Below are 20,352 nucleotides of genomic sequence, written 5' to 3'. Positions count from 1 at the left end.
AACAGAAATAACAGATTCTATAGGGTTAGCAACATCTATTAATTTATTCGTAACAGAAAAATCACTAAAAATCATTGTTAAAGGAATAAATAAGTAATTCTTCAATAAACAGAGCTTTTGAGGAAGGAAATGGAAACATATTAGAATATACCTAATTCAAATTATAACAGAAAACTATGTACCTAGAAATAACTTAATTCTTAATACGGGTTCTTATAAAGTGTTGTAAAGTCTTGTAAAGTGGGGAGGGAATGTTAATCTAGTTAAAATAACAATTTTTTAAGACATGGTAATCTCTGATTTCACCAGCCTAACAGAGACAGGCCTTCCTTTTAACCCACACTAAACTCCATAATCAATGACTTTGGCATAGTTATGAAAAAGAGAATCACTGTTTGGGATCTCATTCATGATGTAGGAGATCTATGCTGTTACATGAAAAGAAGACCCCCAGTGAATCTGGGTTGATTTCTTTTTTGTATGTACAGTACAATAATCTATGAAATCCACCCTCCAATATGATAAAACTTCATACCACTTTTTATCTTTATAAAGCTATCAAACAAGATAATATGATTAATCACTTTATTAATCAGATTCAGTCACCACTAAATGTTTCTTGAAGGTCTATTCCATTCCAGCCACTGTTTAAAGGCTAGGAATATGGCAGTACACAAGCCAGATAAGCTCTGTGGAGCTTACATACTAGTGAGAAAAAAAGGTAGTAAATGAGCAAACAAATATGATCATTTTACATATTGAAAAGTGAAATGAAGAAAACAAAATAATGGAAGAGAAAAGTAGTAACTTAAGGTGGAGTAGACGCTGAGGAAGTGACATTTGAGCTAGGATGGAAATAATGAGAAGGCGGCCATGGGAAGACCTGGAGAGAGCCATCCAGGTAGAGGGACTAGCAACGGCAAATGTCCTGAGGTTGGACCAAGCTTACTGCACTCTAGAAACAAAAGGTGGCCATTGTAGCCAGAGTGTAGTAAGTGGGGAGGAGGCAAGAGATGGCGTTGGAGGGGTAGGTCACAAGAGGCCTTGTGAGCCTTGGTAAGGAACGAAGATGTTATTCTAAGAACAAGAGAAAGCCATTGGAGAGTTTCAATCATTTAATTATCATTTAATCAGCTCCTTATTCTTCACACTAACTCTCCTATATGCCAAATCAGTACTGCTCATTTCTCATGTCCTATGTACAAGCAACACATCACACACAATCATAGAACTGGTGAGCTTCAGATTTCACTTTGACTTTTGGGAGATTTTCCATGGAGATTCTCCATGGAACCATATCTCTGATTCTATGATGGAAGAATTTATTGATTAGAAAGTGGTTTTTCTTAAGTAAAATTTACTGGAACACATCTATTCCTTGAAAAAGATATTGGTTGCACAGATCTAATTATATTCTAGGCAGCATCTCTGTGGCCTTTCAAAATGATAGCTCTATATATTGTGTAGCCAGTTAAGAAAAGTAAATGTCTTCTTTTAATGTACCATTTTAGTACTGATTTACACACTTTGATGACTATTTTAGTCATACTCTTATATAAGGCAAACATCCAAGGTGTTAAAAAATAATCAAATGGAATTAGAGGTGTGACCAAATTCCATAAATAATAGAGACTTGATATTAAAGGCTTATATCAGTACTAAATCACAAACAAACAGCCTATTAAGAGACTAGAAACTATAGGTGAGGATAAAGGAAAACAGGGTAATTATGCAAAACATAGGTCTTTCTGTCTACATCACGATCTAAAAGTATCTAAAAGCTGCTTTATGTTTAATACAAAGCATTCATAATTCAACAAAAATGAAAAAAAATATTTTTTCAAACATCACTGAGATTCAATTACAGCATTCATGAGAAAGTGAGGGGAAATAAAATCTAACCATCAGTGAATGCTGGGAGGTTCTTTATTCCTTTGCTCACTGATCTACCTCTTGGGAAACACCCTAAATGGAAAAAAGTAGATCACCCACAGTCATGTGCTCTAAAGAAACCCAGAAAGCAGGTTCCCCGAAGTATACAAACATGTACCTGGGAGGGATGGTGTGACTAGGTAGGGTGAACTAAGAAAGAGGAAAGGAGAAATTATAGTGGTAGAGTTTTGCGGTTTCCCTTGTCAGAAGGATGGGTGTGTTCAGAAGGGAGACTTCTGCCTCAGAATATCCTGGTATATCCCAGCTAAGACAGAGGGTGGAGGGTGAAGGCATTGTGTGTGCCAGACCTTGTGAGACTGAGAAAGACACCAATGAAGACAGCCTTCCCTGGGCAACCTACTAGGAACAGCAGAGTACCCAGACCCACGGAGACCTGGCCTTGAGCACAGGACAGTGCTGTAGAGCAGGAGTCCACAGCACCCTTCCAAAGGCTGAGCCTGATCAAAGATAGTGCACATTGCAGGTCTCCATGGGACTGGGCAACAGGTAACCTCTGCAGGCCTGTTGACTTTTTCTGTCAATTCAATCTCTAATACACAGCACTGCTTGTATGCGTGGAATAGTGGCCTGTATATAGTACAGTAATTTTCCAGATCCAAGAAGAGAAATGAGGACAAGTAGAGTACACAAAAAAAACCCTCACCCTGCACACATCCCACCCCACAGCCCCCAGCGAATAACGTAGGCCCTCCTATCAGAAGCACCTCAGAAGCTGATTCTCTGAATGCTAGAAGGTATGTCATTTAATGTTCAGGAACCTAAGTTTTCTTCCATTAAAATAAGAACAGAGAGGAGGCAGGGCAAGACGGAAGTGTAGGGAAGTGTGGCATTTAGTTCATCCTCTAGGGCAGCTAGTAAATAGCCAGGAGCCATCCGTAACAACTATTTAGGGGAAATCCATGCCCAGACGCACATCATAGACCAGCCTGGAACAAGTGGAAGGGCCCAGATTGATAAATCACAGCACAGAACTTTAAGTAAATTCTTCCACGCTGTGGAGGCTGGTGCCCTACCCCACTGCCCGGCAGGCTGACTTGGGGTTCCTCCCTGTTGGGAAATAGAAGTCCTCTCTATTGGGAGCAAGGGAAGGGGACCTCAACTACACTACAATTGCAGATTTGATTAACAAATTCTTACCACTGAATACCAGCTCCAAGCACAGATAAATCTACAACCCAAACAAGAGAGAAACACAGGAGATCTACATTAGCCCCACCACCAGTTGGGAGGAGGCAGGGCTGATGAGAAACAAAGAGACAAAAAAAAAAAAAAAAAGGCAAAAACAAAAACACACAGGTTTCTGGAGTTGGCTGAGCTCAGAATACTGGAAAAGGGCTGTGCACCAAGAAAAGGGGCACACTGAGCCAGGTACCAAATCCGGTTCTTGACTGGCAAACCCAGGGTGCTGGGGATCAGCTCTTGGAACAGATTTTTTTCCTCCCTTCCCTTCCCTTCCCTTCCTCTCTCTCTCTCAGCAGCCCATTAAAGAACACAGCAGGCATTCTCAGTTTTCAGCCCTGCCCCAGGCAAGAGTGGGATTGGGAATGACTGAGAGACAAAGAAATTAATCAGGTAGAAAAGATATTTCCCTAAATGGCTTATCTTCCCCAAGAAAAGGTGGGGGGTGGGTGTGGAGGGCAAGGCCAGGAGCAAGCGGTGGCTCTCATTCAGAGAATTTAGACTCCAGGGGTTGGAATATGAGCAGCAGTTTCAACCTATGAAAAGCTGATCCCAGCCTGCTCAAACACACTACTGGCAGGGGGCAAGGGAGCTTTTTGAGAGTCCTGTAACATTTTCAGTCTGCAGGGAATAGGGGGCTGAAAGAGAGTCCCCCCTCCCACCAAAAAAAGATAGGGGCAAGAACCAGGACAGGCAGTGACTGCAAGATAATTCAGACCCCAGGAGCTGGAAATCAGAAACAGTGTAAGCCTGCCTTCAACCTTTTGCCTCTGTCTCATGCCCATGCCAGGAACAGGGTCTGCTGAGAATTAAAGACAACCATACAACTTTTTGCCTGTGGGGAACAGCAGGCCAAAAGCACCATCTGCTGGGCATGAAAGCAAAATCACAGAATTAGGAGGCTTCACAAGAGAGACTGATGTTCTACTAGGTCTCATCCCCAGGGAACCTTGACACTGACTATACCCCCTTCATGAGTCCTATGCTTGTCTTGTCTGGGAAAATATGACTGGGGTCAATGATATCTGGGGACCTCTCCTCCCAGAGCCAGACCTCCAGGTAAAAGTTGCTAGAAGTAACAAAAGGAGTATTAAAAATATAGAGAGGCAAAAAAAAGAAAAAAAGTCAGATCAACACTCTCTAAGGAGGAAGAGAGAGCTTTTTCCTCGGGGTGAAACAACTGCACACAACAAAAAGGGCAATCTCAAAATCTTCCATATAGGAAAGGGAAGAATCAGAAAAAGAAGAGCTGAAACATTCTGATCAGTTAAACAGAAGCTATCCTAGAGGTCTAGAATAAATTGTACCAAATGTCAAAGAGCAGTTAGAAAACAAAGCCAATCAACAAGAAAACTGTAGGCAAAAGAGAGAAAATGACCTCCCAAATAAACTAATCAAGAAAATCAGATGCCTTAGACACCAGCAAAAAATCACAAATCATATTAGAAAGCACAAAGATATGGCCAAGTCAAAGAAACAAACTAACACTTCAAAATGAGATACAGGAATTGAAACAACTAATTAAAGATGTTCAAACAGATCTTCTAAATCAATTCAGTGAGGTGAAGGAAAATATGGCAAAAGAGATGAAGGATACAAGAAGACACTGGGAGACCATAAAGAAGAACTTGAAAGCTTGCAAAAATAAATGGCAGAACTTATGGGAATTAAAGGCACAAGAGAAGAGATGAAAAACACAATGAAGACATACAACAGTACATTTGAAGAGGAAGAAGAAAGGAATAGTGAACTAGAGGACAGCACATCTGCAATCCTACACACCAAAGAACAGACAGGGAAAAGAATGTAAAAATATGAGCAGGGGCTCAGGGAAGTGAATGACAACATGAAGCACACAAATATACCTGTCATGGGTGTCCCAGAAGGAGAAGAGAAGGGCAAAGGGGCAGAAAGAATAAATAAGAAAATAATCACTGAAAATTACAAATTATGGGTCCAAGAAGTGCAGCGTACCCCAAACAGCATTGATCCAAATAGATGTACTGCAAGACTCGTACTAATCAGATTATCAAATGCCAATGACAAAGAGAATACTGAAAGCAGCAAGAGAAGAGCAATTTATCACATACAATGGAAGTACAATAAGACTATGTGCAGATTTGTAAGCAGAAATCATGGAGTCAAGAAGGTAGTGGTATGATACACTTAAGATACTGAAAGAGAAATCAGTACTGTGTGATAGTAGCACAATATCATAAGTATAATAAACAAAGCTGGATGTGAGCATGGTTGAAAGAGGAAGGCTGGGGACATGTATGACACCAGAAAGAAAGACAGAAGATAAAAACCAGAATTGTGTAACTTAGTGAAACCTAGAGTGGACAGTGATGGTGATCAAATGTACAAATATAGAAAGTTTTTACTTGAGGGAGAACAATTGACTGTCACCATTGCAGGATGTTAAAAATGGAATGGTATATGGAAAAAATACAATTAATGCAAACTAGGGTCTATGGTTAACAGTAACATTGTAGTATTCCTTCATTAATTGTAACAAAGGCAATTTATCAAAGCTAAATGTCAATAAGAGGAGTATTTAAAGGAGGGGTATGGGATTCTTGTATCTTTTTTTTTTCCTTTCATCTTCTTTTCTCTTTGTCCAAGAAATGGAAATGTTTTCATATAGATTGTGGTGGTGAATGCATAACTATGTGACTACACCAGGAACCATTGATTGTACACTTAAGATGGACTGTATGGTGTGTGAATAAAACTGTTTAAAAAATAACAGGAGGATACAAGTGCTAGAGAACATGTGAAGAGAGAGATATACCTATTCACTGCTGGTGGGAAGTAAAATGGTGCAGCCCCTCTGGGAGGTGCTGTGGTGGTTCCACAGGAGGCTAAGAATAGGGTTGCCATACGATCCTGCAACCCCATTATTTGGTATATACTTGGAAGATCTGAGAGCAGGGACATGAACAGGCATTTACACACAGGTGTTCATGGTGGCAGTATTCACAATTTGCAATGGATGGAGGTGGCCCATGGGTGAAAAGAAGGGTGATGCATGAACAGAAAGCTGAACTGTGGTGTATACATACAATGTAATATTGAGCGGCTGCAAGAAGGAATGAAAATGCAACTAGGTGAATGAACCTTGAGGACATTATGTTGAGTGAAATAAGCCAGAAACAAAAGGACAATATTGTAAGGCCTCACTAACATAAACTAATTATGATGAGCAAAATGCTGAGAATTGAATTTGAGAGTGTAGGTTATCAAGGGATAGAACATGGGCAGCAATTGGGCAACTGACAATGCAGGAGCACACTGTTCAATAAGGCTTATTGCAAAGGTTCCTAGATTGGAAGCTTTTATAGCAGTCACATCTATTCCTCAGTTTTAACCGTTATTTCTAAATTCTGAGATGCTGTGCTCTTCGTGTATAGCCTGGTAATTCCCTGGAATTTCAGGTATCTGTTTGACACCTGAGGCTCAGAGTTAGAGTTCTGGAGCTCTGAAAGTCAGCATTACTCCATACAGCAACAGTTAAAGAAGCTGAAAAGGGGATCAGACTCCAATTAGAGATATGACTGAAATGGACTTGGTTAGGACTAAGGTAAATTAGAATATAGGGTAAAGGATAATATTGACTGTATTTTAAAACTCCAACTTCTGTGTGAGACCAAAGGAAAAGATGTTTATTTAGTACAAATTTATATTTTCTGTAGCACACTATCTAATCTAACTGTCTGCTCAGTTTATTTAAACAATGTAATTACATGGAACCTAGAATATGGAAGGAGTTCTAGTTATTTTATACAGGCTAATGTAATATCCCAAAACATACCAGAATATTTTGGATAGGAAATGAAAAAGTATTTACCAAGTCCCCTTGAGGGACTGGAGGAAAAAATGTGGAACTACTAAATTTCCCCACCTGGGGAATTCCTGATATTCTCACAAGCATTAGGGACTCCCAATTTAATAAGTCAAGCCCTCAATCTTGAGGCTTCCCCTTATGAAACTTATTCCTGCAAAGGAAAAGCTGAGCCTCCTTATAATTATGCCTAAGAGAACCTCTTTTGTTGCTCAGATGTGACCTCTCTCTCTCTCAGCCAATTCTGCAAATAAATTCACTGCCCTCCCCATATATGGGACATGACTTCCAAGAGTGTAGGTCTCCCTGGCAACATGGGAGATGACTCCCAGTAATGAGTCTGGCCCTGGCATCATGGAATTAAGAATGCCTTCTTGACCGAAAGGGGGAAAAGTAATAAAATTAAAGTTTCTGTGGCTAAGAGATTTCAAATAGAGTAAAGAGGTCATTCTGGAGGTTATTCTTATACATTAATTAGATAATCCTTTTTAGTTTCTAGTGTATTAGAATAGCTAGAAGGTAATACCTGAATCTGTTGAACTGTAATCCGTAGATTTAATTCTTGATGGTGATTGTATAGCTATATAGCTTTTGTTGTGGGATCATGTGACTGTAAAAACCTTGAGACTGACACTCCCTTTATCCAGTGTATGGGCAGATGAGTAATTAAATAAAGACAAAAATATATATAAATAATAGGTGGTATAAGAAGGAATTTGGGGGAGCTCTTTTTTATTTTTATTTTTTTCTTTATTTTATAGTAGTGAAAATATTCTAAAATTGATTGTGGAAATGAATGCACAAATATATGATGATACCGTGAACCACTGATGGCATACTTTGGATGAATTATATGGTGTATGAATATTTACCAATAAAATTCCATTTAAAAATAATAATAAATAATAAGCAGAAAGATACAAGAGGTGGATAAGATGTGGAGAGAGATATATACCTATTCACTGTGACTAGGGAAATAGAATGGTGCAGCCCCTCTGGAGAGCAGTGTGATGGTTCCACAGGAGGCTAAATACAAGGTTGCCATATGGTCCTGCAACCCCGTTATTAGGTACATACTTGGAAGAACCAAAGGCAGTGACATGAATAGACATTTGCATACTGGTGTTTATGGTGGCAGTATTCGCTATTGCCAATGGATGCAGGTGGCCTAAAGGTACATCAACTGATGAATGGAAGGGAGAACTGTGGTGCATACATATGACAGAATACTATGTGGCTGCAGGAAGGAATGAAGTCATGTGGCATGCAACTAGGTGAATGTACCTTGAAGACATTTTGACTGAAATAAGCCAGAAGCAAGAAGACAAATATTTTGTGGTCTCACTAACTATAATGAGCAAACCCTGAGAATTGAATTTGAGAGCATAGGTTAACAGGAAATAGAAAAGTGGGCAGGGATTGGGCAATCTATGATTAAGGAGTGCAGAATGTTCAATAAGGCTCATTGTAAAGGTTCCAAGACTGCAAGCTCTTACAGCAGTCCCATTTATTCCTGAGTTGTAACTATTATTTCTAAATTCTGAAATGCTGTGCTCTTTGTGTATAGCCTGGTAGTTCAGGTATCTGTTTGACATCTGAGGCTCAAAGTCAGAGTTCTGTCTGCAGCTCTGAAAGTCAGCATTACTCTATACAGCAACTGTTAAAGGCGCTGAAAGGGGAATCAGACTCTAATTACAGAGATGAATGAAATGGACCTGTTAGGACTAAGATAAGTCAGAATACAGGGTACAGGATGATATTGTCTGTATTTTAAAACTCCAACTTCTGTGTAAGACCAAATGAAGAGAGGTTTATTTCATCCAAAATTTATATTTTCTGTAGCACACTATCTAATCTAACCTCTCTTGTCAGTGTATTTAAACAACCTAATTATGTGGGACCTAGACAAGGGAATGAGATCTTGTTACTCTGTACAGGTTAATGTAATACCCTGATACATGCCTGAGTATCTTGGGCAGAAAATGAAAAATTACTTGCAAAGTTCCCTTATGGGACTGGAGAAAAAAATGCAGAACTATTAAATTTCTCCACCTGGGGATTCCTGATATTCTCTCAAGCACTAGGGACTCCCAAATTAATAAGCTAAGCCCTCAATCTTGAGGCTTGCCCTTAAGACACTTATTTCTGCAATGGCAAAGCTAAGCCTACTTATAATTATGCCTAAGAGTCACCCCCAGAGAACCTCTTTTGTTGCTCACATGTGGCCTCTCTCTCTAAGCCAACTCTGCAAATAAACTCACTAACCAGCCTGCTACGTGGGACATGACTTCCAGGGGTGTAAGTGTCCCTGACAATGTGGGACATGACTCCCAGGGCTGAGCCGGGCCCTGGCATCATGGGATTGAGAATGCCTTATGACCAAAAGTGGGAAAAGAAATGAAACAAAATAAAGTTTCAGTGGCTAGAAGAATTCAGAGTCAAGATGTCATTCTTGAGGTTACCCTTATGCAAGCTTCAACCAGATATTGCAAATTGCCACAGTATTCCAAACCCCAACCAAGAGTATTCCTGAAAATCCTACAGAATACCCTGGGGTCTATCTAAGACTCTGAAAATGTATTACTTAGTAAGTTTATTTTTTTCAGAAACTTAAGGCCTCCAGATTGTTCCTATGCCAGATAAGCCCTGAAACCCAGAGGTACCAGTCTCTCCCAGAATATCAACCAGTTCCATTCCTCTACCCATAAGGTCAACACCCCTTTCTAGCATGAAGAACCTAAAATATCCATTGCCCAGATACTCCCAAAGATTGAGAGAATAATCAAATGAGGGAAGAGGTATAACTGAGAAATTAGGATTTGACAAATGATTATTACTACTGACTCATTAATATGGATAATTCTTTTTAGTTTCGAATGTATCAGAATAGCCAGAAGGAAACATCTGAAATTGCTGAACTGTAATCCAGTACACTTGATCTTTGATAAATACTGTATAACTATTTAGCTTTTATCATGTGACCAGGTGATTTAAAAACCTTGAGACTGACACTCTCTTTATCCAGCACATGGACAAATGAGTAATAAAATAAAGACATGCATGAAAAAAAAAAAGAAGCACTCTACTTAATCTTATCTAAAATTAATGAAATTAGGGTGAGAAAAATAATTCCACTTTCAGCACTCCCCCCACCCCAGTGATTCTACTTTCATGTGGAAGAGTACATATGTCAGCTAAAAAATACTTACAGATCATGTTTGTGTGTTGTCAATATAAAACATTTTATTTCAAAGTTAAATTTCCCATTCTTATTTATATGCCCTAGAATAGTAACCAAAAGAACCTTGCCCATACTTTAAACGTTAAAAAGACACAAAAATGAGCGCCGCCCTCTGACCTGATTTTTCCGGTAGTCTTGCTGAGAATGCCTCAATACACGGTAGCACAGCCGCAGCATATACTTGTAGGGGGCATATCTTTGGTCCCCCAGATCTTCAAGTCTCAACATTGAGCCTTCTCCTGCTTTCTCCTTAAAGGGTGCTTTAAGAATCCCAAATACCTACCAGGAATAAACGTAACCACTTATTCTAATGATTGAAGGTGCAGGTTTTACATTGCACCTTAAAATTTTTACAATAAGAACACTGACTCAAAAAACATTTTGGTATTATTTAATTAAAATTGAGGTAAAAAGGGGAGGCATGGGGACTCAGGATGCAGGATTGATATATAAGGAAAAGAAACACACTGCTAAAATATTTCTCTGAAGTGAATGACAAAAACATTTAAATAGAACATTTTATTTTATTTAGAAATGATATTCTATTAAAATAAGAAACACAAAGATGTTAGATTATACCAAGTTATATGAACATATGCAGATAAACTAAAAAACAGTTTGATTTTATAGGCTTTTAGTTTCTTCCATTATTTTCTGTAATTTTCTGAAATCAAAATGCTAAAAAAAATTCATGCTTAATCTGAAAGTGACATCAGAAAATTGCTTCTAAATATTGCTTCTGAAACTCTTTATGAGGGTTTACTTACTGATCTTGGTACACAAAGATGTGCCCAAATCAATCAATATATCAACATTCAAACACAACAAATAAAAAGTCACATGTGCAGTTGGTGACCCCCAGAGAGCCAGATTCTTTGAGTAAGAAGGTTAGTGGTTGGGAAGTATTTAAAAAGCATTGAAAAATACAAGTCTTTTAGGCAGCAAGACAGCAGATAGGATCACCTGGAGAGGAGCTGGAGGGATGAAAACATTGTCTATTAAGGAGCACTTAGGCAAGGGCATGAGAATTAATACAAGAAAGGAAAACAGAAGGGAATTATCCTTTGGAGTTCATGAAAGATGATACAAATTCAATTTTCTTTAATAATGCCACATTTATTAAATCTTGAATTTTATATGTATAATACTGAACATATATTTGTCTTAGTTTGGTTGAAATCATAATGATAAATCATTCAAGATCCTAGAAGTCCTTGAAATCAAGTGTTCTATACAAAAGAATTGCCAATGTCAGAAAAGACTTTCTCCTATCAGAGTTGCAAATTTATTTTATTTGGGAAAAAGCTTGATTTTATATTCTCAATCAGCTATAAAATATTAATTGGCAATGTCTACTATTTTCCTTTCCCAACTCCACAAGAGCACATGCATTAGTAACATGATTTAAATTTTTTTAATATCTTCCTTGAGTCCACACTTAACATGGAAACTTATTCCTTTAAACTGCAGTTAGAATAAAAGAAAACATAAAGACAATCATGTCCATATGTGCATATTATGAGGAAGTGCAATAGTTTACTGGAGTTTATGAACAATTTCTGGATAACAAGAGTATAGCAGCAACTCTAGACTTTTAGAGAAAATAAAACAGAATATAGTACAGAGAGCATTTGTGAACTGATGATTAGACTTCCCTTTTAATACTATTCTAGGGAAGAGAGGTGAAAGAAGTAGAAAGCAGATGGAGATAGCAGTTTCCCACTTCTAGAAATTCTACCCAGAAATTTTTCCAGCACATTGTCTGGAGATATTCTGACCATGTAGGTTTTTTCAAGTCTGTAGTCAGCAGCCCCTAAGAGGGCCCCCAAGTAACCCCACCTCCTGGTATTCATGCCTTTCTGTAACCCTCTCTTGAGTGTGGACTGGATTTATTAATTCACTTGAAACTAACAGAACACAATAGAACTGATGAGATGTCACTTCTAAGATTAGGTTAAACAGTGAATGTGGCTTCCATCTTGGGTGCTCTCTTTTGCTCTCCCTTGCATCTTCCACTTCTAGGGAAAGCCAGCTGCCAGGTCATGAGGCAGCCTTCTGGAGAAGCCAGAAGAGTGAGCTTGGAGGCAGATCCTACCCAGTGGAGTCTTGGACTGACCGCAGCTTCCCCCCTGCAGCAGATTCACTGATTGCAGCCTTGTGAAAGACCTTGTGTAAGAATCACCCACCTAAGCCGTTCCTAGATTTCCTGAACCACAGAAACGGAGATAATAAGTCATTTGCTACACAGCAGTAGATAACTAAATACAGGGACTTTCCTGATTCTATAAATAAAAAAATAAACTATGCAAATTTAGTATATGAAAATATTTACCTGTGCCAATATATTTTGCTCCCTCATTAATTTTTGGCGTTCCCGGTTTGGCTTGGTAATAACCACATCCAGAACTTCTTGTCCATTATTAGGCACATCAGCAACAAAGAAGATAAGATCTTCCAATAATTTGGTTACAAATCTATCATGAAATGAAAAGGAAATTTTACTCTATGGTGCACTTAATGTGGAAAACATCTTTTAGTAAAAATTAAAAATTGAAACACTGTAAAACTGAAAGATTTTTAATGAATATTATTTAGTCAGCAAAAGATAATGTCTAAAGCAGTTAATGTTTCCTAAAACTTCAAAAAGACGATCTCTTCTCTAGTTCCCCCAAGCCCACCTCCATCTCCAGTTCTCAACAAGCATCTGCAAAGGCTATTGTGAAATAAGCCACATGAGCCCCAATATCAGGTGAGTTGGCAGGATAACATCACAGATGCTTTTCCATGACTGACGAGCAAAGGGGAATATTTTGGCTTAAAGTAGAACAGCTATGCTTCTAAATTTCTTAATTCAAAATTTTTTTTAATGTTGCCAAAGCTACATTTCCTGATCATAATCACATTTCAATTTCTTCAATGTACAGAACAGGAAAAACTTAAATGATCTGTGAATAGAGACAGAGTAAGTAATAAGATGCTCTATATTGTTTTGAAAGTATTAACTGATCTATAAAAATCATTGTACTCTACAAAGGTATAATACAGTTCATTTTAAACTCTATATTTTAGTTATTATTATAATTACTACTTGAACTCTCCATGGTTATTTAGTTCCTAAAGTATCTTTAAAACACTTCCTGCCCGGTCAAGATAGAAAAGTGAGATGCTTCAGGGCTCTGTCCTCCCCAGAGAAGTTTTGAATGACCATCAAGAACTGGTAGAAATATATTTCTCAAAGCTCCATCTTTCTAGAGGACTGCAGTAACAGGGGGAGCACTGAGTCAAGAAAAAGGCTACTTAGCAGCTACAGGATCCCCTGGAGCCCTGACTGGCCCCTTCCCTACCTCTCACTGGCTCAGAATGGAGCTGGCCTGTGATACCAGGGCAGATCCCTGGTCCTGGTTCAGGAAGGAGCAGAGTAACCCTCAAACACAGGCTGGGAGCATATACAGCAGGCCCAATTTTTGTCTGGTGGTGGCATGAGGGAACCACCAAAAGAAAATCTCTAACAGATATAAGCTTAAGAAATAGATATCCCTGGGTCTAAATTCCAAAAATAACACATTAAACTATCAAAATGTCTGGGTTTTAACAAAAGATTACAAAACACACAAAGAACAGGAAGTATGGACCAAGCAAAGGAGAAGATTAAAGCATAAGAAACCATCAAGGAGGAGGACCAGACCTGGGATATACCATACAAGGACTTTTTTTAAAATTGTCTTAAATATGCTCAAAGAGCTAAAGGAAAAAATGGACAAAGAACTAAAGGAAATTAGGAAAATGAAAGGTGAACATAAACAGAATATCATAGAGAGATGAAAATTATGAAAAGGAACCAAACAAGCTGAAGACCACAGTAACAAAAACTAAAAATTCCCTTGAGGAAGAAAGAATCAGTGAACCTGAATATAAGGCAACTGAAATCTTCCATTCTGAAGAGCAGAAAGAAGAAAAAATGAAGAAAAGTGAAAGAGGCTGAGGAACCTGTGGGACACCATCAAGCGTAACAACATATACTTTGTAAGAAACCCAGAAGAACAAGAAAGGTGCAGACAGAATGTTCAAAGAAAGAATGGCTGAAAACTTCCCAAATTTAATGAAAGATAAGAATAAGCACATCCAAGATGCTCAACGAACTCGAAACAGAATAAAGCCAAATAGACCCATACCACAATTACTGTGACACATGATAATAAAATGGCCAAAGGCAGTTAAGGCATTCCCAGATAAACAAAAACTGAGGGAGATCATCACACTATACCAGTCCTACAAAAGATACTATTAAGTGAAATTAGGAGCCCACTACTTAATAAATCGAGCCCTCGACTTGAGATTTGCTCTTCTGAAACTTAAGGCTGTAAATGGGAGGCTGAGCCCTCCTATAATTATGCCTAAGAGGCACCACCAGGAAGCCTCCTTTGTTGCTCAGATGTGGCCTTTCTCTTTCTAAGCCCAACTTGGAAAATAAATTCATTAACCTCCTCCCCACAAGGGACATGACTCCCAGGGGAATGAATCTCCCTGGTGATGTGGGACATGACTCGGAGGAATGAACCTAGCCCTGGCAGTGAGGGACTGAAAATGCCTACTTGACCAAAAGGGGGAAAAAAGAAAGGTAACAAGCTGAGGTCACAGTGGCTGAGAGATCACAAATAGAGTCAAGAGGCTATCCCGGAGTTTTCTCTTACGCAAGCTCCAGCTAGACATCACAAATGGCCACAGTACGCCATGCCTTACCAAAGGTAGTCCCCAAATACCTAGGTCCCTACCTGAGATTCTATAAAAGATTTACTCACTAAGTTTTTTCTCCCAGAAACTTGGATCCACTGGAGTGTTCCTATGCCAAACAAGTCCTGGAACCCAGAGGCAGCAATCTTTTTAAGAACAAGAATCAGATGCAGCCCCCTTCCCCATACTGTCGACACCTCTTTCAATATGAACAAGTTAGGGTGCTCACTGCCTAGACACCCCTGAAATTGGAGAAAGAGATTAAGTGAGAGGAAGGGGTAGTAACAGATAAGATAGGATTTAACAAAGGTCTATGAATACTGAAACTTTGTATAAATAAATATATATATATATTTTTTTAGATTTTGGGGTGTTGGAATAAATGAAAAGAGATAAATGACGTAGTGGAACTGTCCTCTATGTCACCCTTTGAAATTTGCTCTATAGCTACTCGTTAAATGTGCTTTGAAGGTCTTCACATTTCTATATACAGCCTATATTGCATAACAAGGAAATAACTGAAAATGTGGAACTGTAACCCATAACAATTTTTGAAATTACCTATATAACTGCTTGTTGAGCTGTACATCAAAAGTTAACACCTTCCTGTATTTATGTTATATTTAACGATAATGGAAATAGCTGAAGTTGTGGAACTGTGATCCATGACATTCTTTGGGATTTGTTCTCTAATTACTTGTTAAATCATACTTTGAAAGTTATCACTGTTATGTATGTATGTTAGAGTTCACAATTAAAAAATGTATTAAAAAAAGATGCTACAGAGAGTTCTGTAGGTTTAGAGGAAAAGACACTAGACAATAAATCAGAGCCACATGAAATAAGGATCTCTAATAAGGATAACAACATGCAGAAACATAAATATCAGTACTATTGTATCTTTTATCTGTAACTCCACTTTTTACTTCCTATAAGATCTAAAGGGGACATGCATAAAATATAATGATAAATCAGTGGTTTTGGACTTATATTGTATGCACATGCAATTTGTGGCAAGAACTACATAAAGGGGGAAATAGGGTATAGGAACACTGTGTATACCACTGAAGTTAAGTTGTTATCAAAGCAAACAAGATTGTTATCAATTTAGGATGTTAGATTTAAGCCCCATGGTATCAACAAAGAAAATGTTAAAGAATATGAAAGCTCATAGAGACAGATATTATAGTACAGGTTACTAGGGTGGGGGCCAGGAGGAATGTGGAGTTAATGTACAACGGGTGCAGGCTTTCTGTTTGGCAAAATTGGAAAGTTTTAGTAATGGAAGGTAGTGAGCGTGAATGTGATTAATCCTACTGAATGGTATGCTTGGGAGTAGTTAAGATGGGAAAGTTTATGCTACATATATGTTCCCACCATTAAAAAAAAAAAGTAATGATAAACTAAAGAGACAATGACAGTTAAATACAATACATGATCCTGGACAGGATCTAATAATGGAGGAGAGAAGACCCAAAAGACATTCTGGTGACATATGAAAAAAACCAAAATCTAAACTGTAAGCTTTATATCAATGCTAAATTTCTTGAACTTGATAACTGCACTTAAGGTGGTTACATAAGTAAATATCCCTCTTATGAAATGTATATGGCAGTATTAAGTGTTCAAGGAACATGATGTTTACAATCTACACTCAAATTTTCAGAAAATGGATTATTAATAGATAAATAGATGGCTGGATAGATAGATGAATTTATAGACAGATGGAAAGATAGCTACAGTGATACAGGGCATTGGCAAAATGTTAAATTGTACATTCATTAGCACAACCAATTTTTGAACATTTTCATTACCTCACACAAAAAAAGAGTAAGAATAAAAATTAAAGTAAAAAAGAATACCCAAAACATCCCATAACCCCCATCCCTCCTTATTATTCATTTACTTCTTGTCCTTATTTTTCTTTTTTTTAATTCATTTTTATTGAGATATAGTCACACACCATGCAGTCATACAAAGTGTACATTCAATTGTTCACAGTACCATTATATAGTTGTGCGTTCATCACCAAATTAATTTTTGAACATTTTCATTACCCCACACACAAAAATAATAAGGATAAAATTAAAGTGAAAAAGAACAATTAAAGTAAAAAAGAACAATAGGTGCTTTTTTTTTTTTTTTTGCCCCCATTTTTCTACTCATTCATCCATGCACTGGACAAAGGGAAGTGTGGTCCATATGGCTTTCCCAATCACATTGTCATTAACTATCCAGTACATTTGAAAGTATTTCAAAACAAAAAGTTTTTAAAAATATGCCCAAAAAAACTTTCCTCCTTTAGCTTTCCTCCTCCTTCTTCTACCTATTCTTTATCATTCTCAATTTCTGTTGGTGGAATGTGGGGTGGTGGGCAGAAATTCAAGTTATCTCAAGGATGGTAACAAAATTAGAAAACTGTATTGCAAGGGTCATAGGATTTTTTTAAATTATTATTACTGGTAAATTACACCTTGTTATTATTATTCAATAAACTTGCTTTTTTAACCAGATAAAAGTTGTCCAATAAATATTTAAATTAGCTTTACCTATATACTGTTATCAGCATAATCATTCACTGTTATTAGCATGATCAAATATGATCACAACAATAAGAAAAATTCAATTTATGAAATTCGACTATTCCAGAAAAGTGTAGGGATGTATTCAGTTAGGGAGCACCTTGATCCTAGCTCTGGATTTACTTCCTGAAAGAGGATGCATTTTCATGAAGCCAAGGGGACACACCCATAATCCAGAATTTAGCCACATAAATAGAAATGTCAGCATACCTCCAGGGATCATAAACTCTACTCCAAAATTCATGGATTCTGTTTTTGTTTGTTTGTTTGTTTTGGTGTGGCCATTTTAACTTTTAGCCCAATCTGTTTATTTTGAAAAATGTGTCTAACTGACAGGATTCATTCACATTTTTAGATTTAACCTCTAAAGGCAACCACAAAAACGTAAAAGATGATTTATGGTCATCAAAATGTGGTTGATTTTCTTTTTTTTAATTCAGTTTTATTGAGATGTAGTCACATACCATACAATCATCCATGGTGTTCAATCAACTGTTCACAGTACCATCGTATAGTTGTGCATTCATCACCCCAATTATTTTTGAACATTTTCCTTACACCAGAAAGAAACAGAATAAGAATAAAAAATGAAAGTAAAAAAGAACTCTCAAAGTGATTTTCTTTTGAAATTGTGACTTAATGCCTTTCCAAATCACTTCAGCAAACTGAAGTTAAGTTGAAGCTCATTTGCTATCTGCTCAATCTACAAATTCAGTTTGAATATAAATATCTGCATTTAAAAAAAACTTCGCAATATTCCTTTTCCCCTGCTGTTTCAAGTTCATTGTATTCAGATGTTTAGATATCTCAGAAAGCACAATTTTGATAGCATCTATAGATCAGTCTGCTTCAGTCTTACAAATAGCCTGAAAATCACTGATGGTTAATTGGAATGATGATGACAAAAATTAAATGTCTTGATTGAGGATCACTATACATTAACCCTTACTTGCAGAGTCCACCTCCTCTGAAGATGAGGCAATGAAAGCAAAGAGTATCACCATTCTCTTATGTCTGAGACTGCTGAAACTCTCTATTTTCCCCTTTCATCTCAAGCACCCATCTGCGGCAAACTGAATGAGGTTTTTCCAGTTTACATCAAACTCCAATCCTACACTTGTAGTTGCTTAAGACCTCATATAATCATATAATCTTACTAATTTGCTTTTAAGTTCATGACTTGCCATCACATAATTATTTGAGTTCAAACGTTAACATCCTCCACTCCCTGCTTCAAATGCAGTAATGACATGTATTTTTTTAAATAAAAATAAAAAGAAATAGCATACCTAAAAACACAGTGAAAAACTTTGTGGATCAGGAAACAAAATAAGACAAGCAGGAATAATGTTCAATTCTTGCCAGGCATCCAGGGACTGCAGGCATCTGGTGGAACTAAAGATGTGAAGGCAGGGACTAAACCAGGTCTCCTCCACCTCTAAGAACCTTAAAAATTATGTGGATCCATTGGGTCAGCAGCGTGAAGGACCCGCCGTGGCCCACTGAGCACCAGCAGTCTGGCCGAGCTCCCTTCAGTGTCGTTCGGTTGGTCTGGAGGGTCCCGCACTGCCTAAACGGCGACCCCGCTGGATGCACAGACAGGACAGGACACTGCACCATAAGTGGGTGGCGTCAGGAGGCACCTGCCCCACCTCAGCCGCGGTCAGGTGGTGCGGGGCTTCGGTCATGGCTCCAAGCAGCTGGGCATCCCCACTGCTAACTTTCCTGAACAAGTAGTGGACAACCTTCCAGCTGAGATATCCACTGCCATTTATTTTGGTTGTGCCAGTGTTGGAAGTGAAGATGTCCATAAGAAGGTGGTGAGCATAGGATGGAACCCATACCACAAGAATACGAAAAAGTCTACGGAAACTTGCATTATGCATATTTTCAAAGAGAACTTCTATGGAGAAATGCTCAATGTGGCCAACTTTGGCTACCTCAGACCAGAAAAGAACTTTGATATTTTAGAGTCACTTATTTCAGCAATTCAAGGTGATACTGAAGAAGCTAAGAAATGACTAGAATCACCAGAACATTTGAAACTTAAAGAAGACAATTTCTTCCAGGCTCCTAAAAGCAAAACAATGAATGGCCACTGCTGAAAAATCATCTTATTTGTTCATTCACTGTTTTCTAGTATTTCACTGCTCATAACTACACAGTCCCATGTTGGCTATATTTCTAAAATCAATCATTTTCCTATAACAGTGAATGAATTTAAACATTACAATGTAATTACTATATTTATGCTTCAACTGTTAAACCCATCATGCCACAGTACTAAAAAGATTTCATTTAAAAATCAAGATTCTTTTTTATGTTATATGTTGATTAAAAACTCTTTCAAAGCTTTCTAAACTGTACCACTTAGAAAGGTCTTAAGTTTCTTTGATGTAAATAAAATATATGTTAAGTGGGTGAAAAGCATATCACTAGTTTGAGATGAGACATATGATTCTCATGGTAAAATACCACTAGGTAGGTATGTATGTATTTGTATACAGCATTTGCTGCTAAACAGAGCAGGGTTGTAGAAATAAATGCATTAAGCAGGTTTGGTAGTCTATTATAAACCTAAGAGGAAACATCCAGACTGTATTTTTGATAATTGTGCACTGATTTTTTTTTACATTAATATATTTTATTATAGACATGAAGACTTGTGAAATTTCATTTAAGTCATTTCCTTCATGAGGTGAAATCATTGTACTCTGTTCCATTTTTACATAGATCTGCCACAATTCTAAATGGTCTTGAGTTCCTCCTTCCACTATTTTTTTGTTGGTATTTTAAGACAAAGACAAACTAGTGTTTTTCAA

At 37.6% G+C, this 20,352-nt stretch overlaps 1 protein-coding gene and 1 pseudogene across 4 annotated transcripts in view; one reads left to right on the top strand and one right to left on the bottom strand.

Annotated features, from left to right (window-relative positions):
• The window catches only part of ITPR2 (inositol 1,4,5-trisphosphate receptor type 2), a 550,850-nt gene that overhangs the window by 369,102 nt on the left and 161,396 nt on the right, over window positions 1-20,352 (bottom strand). For all 4 annotated transcript variants that reach the window (XM_037848345.1, XM_037848346.1, XM_037848348.1 and 1 more), the window contains 2 exons: window positions 12,550-12,691; window positions 10,335-10,496 (listed from right to left, as the gene is read on the bottom strand). In XM_037848345.1, the coding sequence (XP_037704273.1) occupies window positions 10,335-10,496; window positions 12,550-12,691 (304 nt within the window). The remainder of the gene's footprint in view (window positions 1-10,334; window positions 10,497-12,549; window positions 12,692-20,352) is intronic.
• Window positions 12,950-19,635, top strand: LOC119541599 (annotated as a pseudogene).

The sequence above is a fragment of the Choloepus didactylus genome, chromosome 8 (genome assembly GCF_015220235.1).
Source record: "Choloepus didactylus isolate mChoDid1 chromosome 8, mChoDid1.pri, whole genome shotgun sequence".
Lineage (NCBI taxonomy): Eukaryota > Metazoa > Chordata > Mammalia > Pilosa > Megalonychidae > Choloepus > Choloepus didactylus.
Note: the sequence above shows the minus strand (reverse complement) of the source record. Positions and strands in the feature narration are given on the sequence as shown.